The sequence below is a fragment of the Morone saxatilis genome, unplaced genomic scaffold (genome assembly GCF_004916995.1).
Source record: "Morone saxatilis isolate NCDOM2014 unplaced genomic scaffold, NCSU_SB_2.0 Contig0, whole genome shotgun sequence".
NCBI classification, from domain to species: Eukaryota; Metazoa; Chordata; class Actinopteri; family Moronidae; genus Morone; species Morone saxatilis.
The window spans coordinates 13,524,441-13,536,428 of record NW_023339650.1 but is presented as its reverse complement, the minus strand read 5'-3'; the positions used below and the strand labels follow the sequence as shown (position 1 = coordinate 13,536,428).

The 11,988-nt window shown below is 37.3% G+C and overlaps 1 protein-coding gene across 1 annotated transcript; it reads right to left on the bottom strand.

The window, feature by feature from the left end:
• LOC118322406 lies at window positions 1–3,981 on the bottom strand (the record flags this gene model as incomplete). The annotated part of the gene is given in 7 exon segments (XM_035654080.1): window positions 1–659; window positions 769–902; window positions 1,011–1,159; window positions 2,770–2,914; window positions 3,040–3,153; window positions 3,462–3,606; window positions 3,694–3,981. Coding segments are annotated over 7 exon segments (942 nt in total). The 5' UTR covers window positions 3,800–3,981.
• Between the last annotated feature and the right edge of the window lie 8,007 nt (window positions 3,982–11,988).

Sequence of the window (11,988 nt, the reverse complement as noted above, 5' to 3'; positions counted from 1 at the left end):
TGATGGCCATTTTTCACTATTTTTTGACATTCACTGTATGGACTAACAGATGAATTGATTATATTAAAAAGATACTGTTAGTTTCAGCCTTGAATAAGACTTATTAAAGGTTCAATTGTCTTAACGTGTACTTTCTTAATAAAATGTTTATCATGTAGATTTACAAATGTTTAGGTAAATCACACAAGGGGAAATATTTTTGTGCTGGGAAATGCCCGAAGGTTAATTTAATTTTTTTATTATTGTTCTGTAATCTTTGTTGTCTTTCCTTGTTTTTCATCTTTTCTTAGTATTCTTATTTTATTAGCCCATAATTAGTTCTACGATTAAAAAAACTGAATTCAAAAAATATTCATGACTTCCTTTTTACTTCCATTTTTTCTTTTATTTGTTTAATAAAACTGTAGATTAATTTTTATGTGAGCTGAGTAATGCACAAGTGTTTTAGTTTTCACATTTTAACATTATTTACACAGAAAAAAAAACCCCTCTGATGAATAAAACTAATAATTATAGAAAGAGTTTTCTTTGTGTCAAGGATATTTCTACTGGTGACATAGTGGGTGCACTGGTGTTGTAAAGTGGTCGTTTGTGATGCCTCCATGTGACCAGGGAAATGCGTGCCACAAACATGGCGCAGGAAATAGCTAGGATCCAAGCTGGGAAAAGGATAAGAGAATATAGAATAAATATCTATATGAATCAATGATCAGTGTACAGAGAAATGAGAAAGGTACATTGGGAAAGGTGTGTGGTATCAAACAGTACCTGCAAAGATGTAAATGGGACTATCAGGAGAGCTAGAATTGCTCAGGGTGCCTGTCAACCACAGGATTACCACAGGGTAAATGGTCACAATATAACGCACATGCTTGTCAAGGTAGAAGTTCTCTAACAGAAACCTTGGAGCAAAGGGAGACAAAGACAGAAGATCTGAGTTATATCATCTCTCAGGGGAAGAAAAAACACCCACAGCTAAATGACAGAACACAGCAGGGAGTCAGACTCACCAGGCTAACAGCTTCATCAGAAGCAGCAGCAGTGACAATTGTGCACAGTCACATCTCGATTTATCTGTCTGATATTGTAAGTATATCGTCAGGTTCAGTAGAGTGTAGAGAGTCCCCCAGGTTGCATATACTGCTACTCCATTTTGCACCTGATTCAACACAATGAAACAAGCTTGAATGATTAGTAATGCAGGTGTCTATTTAGGCAACATATAAGCATCCTTAATTTAAGGATGGAGTCCATACAGTACAAACAATAAATTTTTTAGCTAGGCAGCTAGGCCTGAAATGACCAGTTATTGTTATTTTTCCATTGATACCAGTTTTAGCACTACAAGCAGGCCACACAGGTATTTTTTGCCATACAGGTATTAAAATGGTATTGATTTTCTCATCTAACTCTAGCAAATGTACAAACAATTCCATTAAAGGACCAGTGTGTAGGATTTAGTGGCATCTAGCAATGAAGTTGCAGATTGCACCTAATGAAAACATACATATAAATATTATATTCCATTTCTGCCAATAGATCCTCCAACTTACACACTGGACCTTTAAGTCTACTGTAGATGAACAGCTCTATAGGGCAGGAATAGAAGAAACGTAGACTGTGACACCACCTTAGTCAGAATGGAATAAGGAAATATTTTGAAGAAGCTTTTCAATAATAAATCTTCACTGTCCTGTGAGAACACTGTATCTGTTTTTTCATGTATTCTTCTTCCTTGTCAAATCCTAGTGCTTATATAACCCACAATACAACTGGCCCACCGACTGTTTGGTAAGATTTGGGTGTGTTACACTAGTAGCAGCTAATATAGCCTCGTGCCACTAGCATCAAGCAGAGATGAGAAGCAGGCTACAGAGGTCTGGTAACCTCATTCCTTTCTAACTCCACACCCCCAGATTTTTTCATTTTCAAACTTGTAGTCTTCAGCCCCAACCAATGTTGCCTAAAGGACATCACTTGAGGAAATGTATTAGATTTCACGCAGCTCTCTACAAGAAAAAGCTTTATACAACTTTTTTCACATGTGCAATATTACTTCCGAAGACCTGTAAACAGACTTTAATGTGTGAAATTATCTTTTAATTTGCATTTTTCAGACAATTCCATGGGTTTTTAGATACTTATTTAGCTTAAGAAATAGGTGCCTTTTCTCCACCCATAAATATATAATACATAACAAAATTCAGTATCACCAAATTTGGGGATACATGGTTTTCACTGGACGGTGACAGCATTTGGCTGTTAAAGTTCACAGTTACAACTTTATAAGAAAGTTGCTTATAAGTATACAGCACACTATTTTTTTGTTTTTGTTTTTAATTTTAAGTTGTTTATGCAAATATAAGTTATGTTTTCCAAGGCAATGATGAGATTAGAATGTTGTTCCTGTAAGAGGGAAATGAAAGGCAGTAAAGGTTAAAATGTGTCTTGATGAAGGCTATTACTAACTAACTCACTAACTAACTAACTAACGTGTAAGTATAACAGTCCCATACAAAATTGCTTTTTATCTTTACTATACTATGCATGTTTAATGCTTCGCTCCAAAGAACACCTTTGTTTGGTGAATGCAAATTGCAAATTTATTACTGTTTTTTACAAGCTTTTTCCTGAGACTTTACACTGTCTGTAAACCAAACACACTCTACTTCCTTCACTTTTTACTCATAATTCCCTTTGAAGCCAAGTGGGGATCTAAAAAAATCACCTCTTTCAAAGTCCAAGAAGAGGAAAAAATGCCTATTTTACCAATATTCTGATGAGCCAGAGGTCTGCGTTTCGATATTTGTTCAACCAGGCTCCATAGATCTTCAGTCCATGACAGGAGAAGAATAGGATCATGTAATCGGTGACTGTCATAAGTGCTGAGGTTATCAGCCCTGGCAGCAACAACCTATACACACAGAGAGAAAAGCAGACATTTAAACTGTCAGGAGTGGCAACAAAAAATACAGCTGGTAATCATATTCTCAGAAATAGGCGACCATGTTTGTTTGGTCAACCTGGATTCACACTCACTCTCTGTCAAACAGAAACAACCATGTAATATTCAAGCAAACATTGATGATAATAGAGACATGAAATCCGTAGGGTAACACTGCAGGCGTGGTGTACATCCAGTCATAAGCAGTCCTGCGGGGAGCAAGAATAATATTGTTTGATTCGGGAGAGAAAATACACCACAGCAAACAAATAGTGCCTGTGGGGAAATAATCATACTATGTCAGAGCAATCTGCAATATGTAACGAGAAAATGACTGCACAGAGGAAGACTAAATTGCCTCTGGACTAGGTGGAGTGATTTGGTGCGTGCAATAATGCAAGAGGATGAAATAAGAGCATTAAGAAATAGACACATTTATGCAGTGGTATGCGGCTATTAAGCATTATCCTTTTTGTAAATTATGTATGAAAATATGACAAATGGTGCAGAAGCCTACCGTCTACAGAGTCCCACTAAAAAGTATATAAACATAGAAAGAATCCAAATATATATGAAATCCCAGACAAACAGAGCCCACTGAGCAGGAGTTATGGGTGTTGTATACTTGAGTGTCACATCCTCTGTACTCTGCTTGAAAACACCTGTATTGAGAGAAACACAATTGGTTATTCATTCCATAACATACTTTACAAAATTTAACTGATTTGATTAATCTGACAAATAATCACCTGATTTAACACCAAATCCTGATAGAGAGTTGAAGGTGATTGCAGCCAAAAAGGTAAGCAATCCAACAAACATGAGCACAACGCGGGCTGGGCTCTTGGTTGCCATGATGATGGTCTGAGGAGTTAAAGTCCACAAAAGGAAATAACTCACATTTTAGACAAAAAACCATCCAGAACAAAAACACATTACGTATTTTATCGATACTATAAAAGTCTGAATTTATAGTTAAATCCACTCTAATACATTCTCAGTCTTTCTGGTTCTTCCACAACAAATGTAGTCCAGCATTTGCAGGTCTCGTAGGGAATGACAGTACCTCTACCAATTACCTGGCATGATATACAATATATTGTGTCATCCGTTTTTATAGTCCTGCACTGAGCATCTGTTATCTTCCCCTGTTATAAACAATCTGCTGTTTAGTTGTTAAATGCAGGGTAAAGAGTAAAGGCCGTGGGGTGTGAAAAGAAAATCAGGACATAATTGGCAAAGTGTGAGATTTTAGAACAGAACAGAAATAGAAAGTATACTGAACCAGCAGCCAAAACTTTAACCTCCTTACTGGAATTTACTTTGAACTAATGGATTGGATTTGAGGATGGCAAGAGTTCAGATCAGCCAGGCCACATCTCTCTACAAATGTATTTTACATGATTTAATACGATCATTGTTTAATAAATGTAGCACCAAATTAAATCAAGAATAATGAGGTTACAGTATTAGCTGACCTGGAAGTCATTACTTAAATTATCAGTATTAAGTTATGCAATTTGTCATCAGTATGATTTTTTTAAAATTAAATTGATCTGCATTTCCAGTAAAAGTGTTTTTTCTTATTTTATTTCTTGTTTTTCTTTCTCAGAAAATGTTGATATATTACTACAGTGCTGCCAGTATTTTAGTATAGTAAAGCTCTTATCTGGCCTATTGTTTACCTTCTATGTTTGTACTATAGGGAAGAACTGAAATTGTAGGGCTGAAACCTTGTTGATTTTGTGCTGATTTATACTGTATGTAATCCATTTGTCATTATGTAGTCACTGCAGGTTGTGTGTGCAGCTTTCTTCCACACAGTGGCACCATTGCATGATGGCGTGGTCTTGTGAGAGTGTGTGGTATCAGGTACTTTCCATTTACATATAAATTCTTCATGGATTCTAAGGAAAGTACTGAATCACAGAGCTTTTTATCTGTTCTTCTTTCTTCTTGAACCCCAGGGGCATTTCACAAGTTACCCAGAAATATATAAAGTAATCAAAATTGGTTCCACCTTTACACATTTGATGCATCAGTATTTATATTCTAATAATATAAAATACAATATAGTGCATAATAAGTACTTTTACTTTTGCTACTTAAGTATATAAGTATAGCATGAATTCTACATATAACAGAGTATTTCTATACTGTAGTATAGCTACTTTTACTCAAGTCAAATATCTGAGTACTCCTTCCGTCGCTGCCTACTACTGTAACTTTATGAGGCAGAGTCTTCAGTATTTATATTTGAATGATATCAGTTTACTTTTCCACTTCCAGTATGACAACTAATTTCTGAGCAATGATGAAAAGTGAAATTTAGTCAGTTTCATTTCTTCTTTCTTGTTAACATCAAAGAATTTCATTACAGACTTCTACACTTGGGCAGTACAGCATACAATGAGGCTGATATCAATGAGATAAAATGACAAACGGTAACACTGGATTACATGAATGCACGAAGGTAGACAATTTGAATCCAGCATATACAATTTGAATCCAGCATACGCCCCCCACACACACACACACACTTTTTCCAGAAGAAAATCGTAAAGATTATAACTTTAAGGGAGTCTTAGCATTTTAGCATAGTACAAAAAGAAATATTTGTGTTCAAAATCTCATATTACACTGGGACAAAATTATAACATTCACATACTAAGCTTGTGGGCAGGAAGGCCTTGACACTGCAGCCCAGCTGAGGTTCAACCTTTCTAAAGGGAGCACTCGACCCAGGAAACCTCCCCTGCCATTTTCCTTACCTGGCAGCAGATGTTGCCTTGTGGTGTATTATATTTAATGCTCGGCAATAATTAATGCAGAGCTCCTCTAGGGGAGCTTGCATTAAAGGTTTTATGGACTGGCACACAAATGTGCAGTAATACACAGGTATGCACTCACTTACACACTCAAACAGCCCAAGCATACACGTACTAGAGTTGAGTCATAATACCTGATATATGTGGGAGAAAATGAAAGCTCTGTATTGATGCTTATGAACACTAGAAGTTCTTCATGACCATAGAGTCAACAAGCTCTTCCCCAGTGTACGAGGCTAAATTTACCAAGAGAACACTTAACATGACTGTTGACTTTACGGAGACTTCCAGAACAGTATTTGCCTTTATTTCTGATGTTGTAATCCCACATTGTGTCTGGACAACTCTTTCAAGTTGACTGACTGATTGCTGTGACCCATACTGCTGGCAGAGGACAAGGCCCAATTTGTCGGCTGCTCATCATATAATGAATGAAATCATATCCAATTACACGCCCGCCATCTTTGATCACTTACATTATGAGAGATATGCGCATGATGGGTATTATAAAGGATCACTGTCACTTTGGTAATAAATTATGATTCACTTTATGACTCATGTAGGTCTTGGCAACGATGAGTTCTCATAGGCTTTCTGCATCACACAGCTATTACAGCCAAGCAGTGATAAATATTAAAATACTGACAACTTTTTTTTTTTGTCAGGATGCTGGCAAGAAAAGCAATTACCTTGAACTGACAGGGATCCAGATAAACAGAAAGCAGTTTGTGGCTGGAAATCTTGATCAGTCACAGGGGAAAAAAATAAAAAATTTGAAAAGATCTTAAATTCAAATAGTTATGCAAGCCAACAGCTTCCCTGGCACTGCTTCTGTGCAGACTAGATTGGACAATTGGGACATTCCTACATGAACCGTTTGGTAATTAGGGACCATGACTAACAAGCTCTGTGTATTTGGAGTGTTTATCTCCTCACAGCCCAGGCTATGTGACTTTCACGCTGTATTTGTGGACGACATTTGTGGATCCCTCTAGAACCAAGTTGCCTCCTAATGTCACAATTAAACTGCCGTGACCAATAGTGGTGGCTGTGCCAACTAGATTACAAATGAGGATGGCAAAGGACAACAAAGGTGAGAGTGGAGGATATTATCCTCTAAATGCAATCAAGACTTACTCTGACTGCCACAACTATAATTAAGACATTATTAGGGAAGTGTTGAAACTGTTTAGTCTGCAGAATCCAGCATTTAAAAATACCACATATAAATTTCACAAGATAAATTATTTTTTAAGCTCCAAAAACATTCATGTGCAAGCATTACTGAACAAAAACAGTGAATTACACCACAGCAACAGGGTTTGTTAAGAAAATAAAAAATAAATCACCTCTTTTGACCAGCAGTAGACATCAGCTTTGATGGAAGTTTCACAAGGATCACATCCAATCTTACTTCCTTATATCACCACCTCCTTGCCTCAGACAAGCCATCACAAGAGATAAATCTCCACATATGAAACCACTTTGGTCTGTAAGAGGCTGTCAAAATAATATTTTCATTCCTCTAAAGGACCCTGGTAACCACTGCTGTCTACTGCTGTGCTGTATTATCACTGAACACCAAGTTTGGACACAACACATAGGATTTTTTTTTACAACTCAAGATGTGTACGGCATGGACTGTTCAACCTTTCTCGTTGCCACTACTTTTCTGTCACTCAAACCCTGGATGCTGCTAGTGGAGTGTGAAGGCTGGAGGTGGGGGATCACAGGACCCTTCAGACAAGCCAGGTGATGTTGGACTAAATGAGATTTGGAGGATTTGGTAGCCCAAAGTAACGTCTTGTCAACTAGACCTAAAATTGCTTATACCATTCCTGCTCAAACTCACTGATGTGACAAAATAACAGATCACTCTTAGACAAATCTGTTATGAAATATGGAAGGCCTTTTTTGCTGTTTTGACAGTTCAGTGGCATGCTTGGTACTATTTCTTTATTTTCTTGAAAAGCCTTTGATGGTTCAAGGAAACATGTATTTACTTCTGGTATAATCAGAGTCGAGTGTTGAATGAGTGCTAATTCTTAACTGATCATATTTATATATGATAATTATTTATTATAGTCACTTTTTCTTTGGCAATGTGAAAATGTATATGTGAAAAACACCACCAGAAAGGTTAGAAATTAAAGGAAAAACACAGTGAAAGCAGATGTTTTCATAAGGTGTCACTGAATTGTTTGATGAGAATGAAAATTATGTGAATTACATACTACAGGTATGTTACCGTTCCAAAAGTCAGTAAGTTATTTAATTAGTATTTAGCATTAGGGTTATAAGCAAGTGTTAACATGCTAACACGCTAACCAAAGATGGTAAACATGGTAAATCTTTTTAAATCTCGCCTTTCTAAGCCTTTTTAGTGTGTTAGCATGCTGGTGTTAACATTTTCATTTACCTGTAAGCATCTGTGTCTTCCAGTTCATATGGAACCACTGTGTAGACAGCATTCTCTAATATTTACCATCATCAAAACACCAAAGGAGGGAATATCTTTCATAAGAAGGGTGTTCATCACTTAAATAGACTTTCAGATTCTAGTAAAGATTCTGCAAAGCATGCTTGAAGCTTCTCATGGCCTGTCACCTTACTAAGACAGTTTATGTTGCGTGCACCTTTAATTTGTCACCATTCTGTATGTATGCAGTCATATGTACTTTTGTTCACATACACAGTGATGCCCGAGCTGATTTTAAAATTGCATTCCTGTCATGCAGTTCCACACTTAGTTCTCATATGTTGTCAATTTTATACTTATATGGCATCATCCATCATGTTCAGCTTGGTATGGAGAGCACAAACTGTATCTCCTCAAATTACCCAGCCTGCACTACAAATGATGCAAAATTGAACCAAACAAAAAAGTTAAAGGTAAATTGAATGTTTAATATGCAGGAGATAAAATGGCGGCCTCGCAAATGTGACAAGCGTATGTCAAGCAGTGGCTGTAGAGAGACTGATGTCAAGAGAAATAAGGCTATGTGCCTTGCAGTAGCTTGGCCCCTCTGCTGTGAAATGATTCATTATACTATTATAAAAGGATGTATCTCATTAAGGTACACAAACCATGGTTACTGTTGGTGGTGGGTATAGAGTAATGATCCCTCCCTGATATCCCAGCCACAAAGCTTTCCTTCAGCAAACTAACATTTAACAGCATATGTCTGCCTGCAGCAGCATGTCTCTCATTCACCAGCGTTCTTTCTTTTCCTTCCTCCATGATTTACTTTCATATCCCCCACCCCCGCTCTTTCATCTCTGAATCCAGTCGTGTCAAAGCTATAAACTCCCAGCAGCACAATACACGGTGGTTTAGTGGCATTTTGTGAGTGTCTTAAATGTGGAATTGCTTGATTCCAGGGAAGGCATATATGGTTTTGTTTCTCTTCTTTTTCCTGAAATCACCTTTAAGGAAATTCCATTCTCAGGTGTTCCTATACTGTATCATCAATTTGTGCTATTTTGTCGTGATATGCATGATATAAGCATGCTATTTCTAATTCTACTACAGTTAGTGAATCAACAGTTCATTGTGACATCCAGCAGAAAAGAAGAACACTAACAATGGTTAAACTAAGGAAAAGAAAAGAAAAATAGAGAGTTAATAGCCTTTAAACACATATCATGTGGGTGCAGTGCATTATGGTCTGTTGCAGCCACTGTCACTAAAGCAATTCTTTTCCTCTTACACAATGGTTTTCAGTGGATATTTAGTTATTCAGCTTGATTGAAGAACAATTGACATTGGCTCACTACAAGAACAGTTTGACAGCCCTTTGTAACTGAATTACTTTATAACTTTGTTATAAGAGGGAGATCTACACTTGTAGTCAACTCGTAATGACTCCCATTTCTGCTTTTTATTCATTTATTTATATATTTTTACTGGTTTGGAAAGTACAGATACTGTATGTAATGAAGAATGTGACACAGGTTGACTCTTTTCCAAGGGGACTGTCTTTTGTCAATATGAGAGGAGCCCTTCTGACACCTGTCACTTCAGTTGGGGCATAGACTTAAGAGTCCAGAGGAAAGGATAGTCAAAGAAAACGAGAGAGAGAGGTAGAGGGCAAAGAGCAAAAAAAAAGCGAAGAGAAAGCAGTGCAGTGAAGCAAAGATAATGTAGTCACTGTTTGGTTCTCTCAGCACCTTCTACCTGTCAGTGAACAGTTCAAGCAGGAATTGCTCCTGCCTGTCTCTACCAAAAGGACATGGCAGCTACAGAATGACAACACAGTGGCAGAAAGTAACAACACAATGCTACAGTGCCAATATAAACAGCTCTTTCCCAGGGGCGGACATTCTTTTACAGAAATGCAAGCCCCTGTGTAATGAAAGCCTACTGGAATGTATAAAGCATGATGTGTCAAGGTTGCACGTTGGTTATTAGAGAGACCATCCCCTAAGTCTCCCCCATAACTGGAGGGTCAATGCTTCAATTTGTGCAGCAGCTATGTGTCCATCTGCAGTTGTGTGACCTGCCAGTGTTTCTGAGCTGCTTTACCTCTTGCTTCTGTTAATTTGCTCACTGCTAACAATAGAAATGTTGAATGGTAGCTAAGCAGAAATTAAAAGAATTGTTTGACTTTTGGGGAAATATTTAGTGTGCTTTCTTTTTTACAATAATATTTGAATATCGATACTAATGCCATACCTGTAAGCTAATAAAACTAGAGGCTTTTAGCTTGGATTCACATAAAGACTGGAAGCAGGGGGAAACAGCTAGCCTGGCTCTCTACAAAGATAGGACAAAATAGAGCTGTTTCTCCCCTTCTACCAGTTTTATAAAAAGGAACTAAGCTAAACTGTCGCTTTATACTTTGCATTTAAACGAGGTATCAATTTTCTCATCTAACTCTGGGCAACAAAGCAAATAAGCTTTTGCAAAATGTTCAACTATTCCTTCAATCAACAGAAAATGTAGCTACAACAAATTTCATTATTGAGTAGGCCTATTGTTAAAATCATTTATGAAGCAAAAGTGCCAAAAATTAGCTTGTACCAGCTCCTCAAATGTGGAAATTGGCAGCTTTTCTGTGTTGTATCACTTTATTCATAATTTGTGGGGGTTTCAGACTGATGGTCAGACCAAACAAGCTATCATGGCCTTGGGTTCTAGGAATTTGTGATGACCATTTTCTGTTTTCACACTTCACACAGTAGAGATAGATAGCAGTGGACTAATATCTATCTCTACTGAAGGGTGTTGCCAATCATTTAAAATATGGAAAGTCAGATGATCTGAAGAACATTTTAACATCATGTAGCACTGATCTAGGCAATGTACAGATCCTTACATTACTGCTGGTTCAGGATTCTGACTTTTGCCTTAATGCACAAATCTCGTTCCATCTTGCTTAGCCACTATACTGGCAGACAACCGCTTTAACATTCCCACTTGTGGTGTTCAATATTTAATACTCTATGTATTTCTTCTCTAAAGTTTAGGGAAGTGTGAAAAGAACAAGTCCCATAGAGGGAAATGAGGGGCTAAGGAGAAAGGGGCAGAGGGCAGCCGTATGAATGTAGGGGAAAAAAAGTGTAAGTGCTGCCTGTTCTGTTCGGGAAAATGAAGAGTTAGATTTTCAAAACCCCAATGGGTGAACAGAGCTGCTTCCACCCATTCCAGTCTGCATGGTCCACATGGATCACATTGAAACACAGACTTTTACATCCTGTATTATCTGTAAAGCAAATGGAAAGTGGACCTTGTAGACTCACGGATGAGCTTTGTAAGTAAGTATTTCACTGATGTGTGATGACTCTTTGTGAGTAATTATTTAACAACAGTCAATAGTTACAAAGACACAAACACATTCTTTAGTGAGGGCAATATATTGTTGTGATATCAGCATTTCCATGGCTTTTTTTGGTTTGTTTTCTGTTTTTTTTTTATGGAAAAACTTCCAGTATTCCACCCCCTTCATCTGAATTATTCAGCTTCAATGCCATTTCTATTCTTAGTACTTCTTCTAGTGTTTGGATGGCTGCAGAAGTATCCCAAGTGTACAGTAGACATCATATATGTTTTATAGTCCCTCCATACAACTCTGCTCTTTCATGTGAATATTATGGTTACAAAGGTTCAGATATATGCCTGAGCACACGTAATGGGATATTTAACAGTAATTGAGCAATTAGAAAATGCAACATGCTCCTTAACATGCTCACACCATCTGCTCTTTACATTAAAAC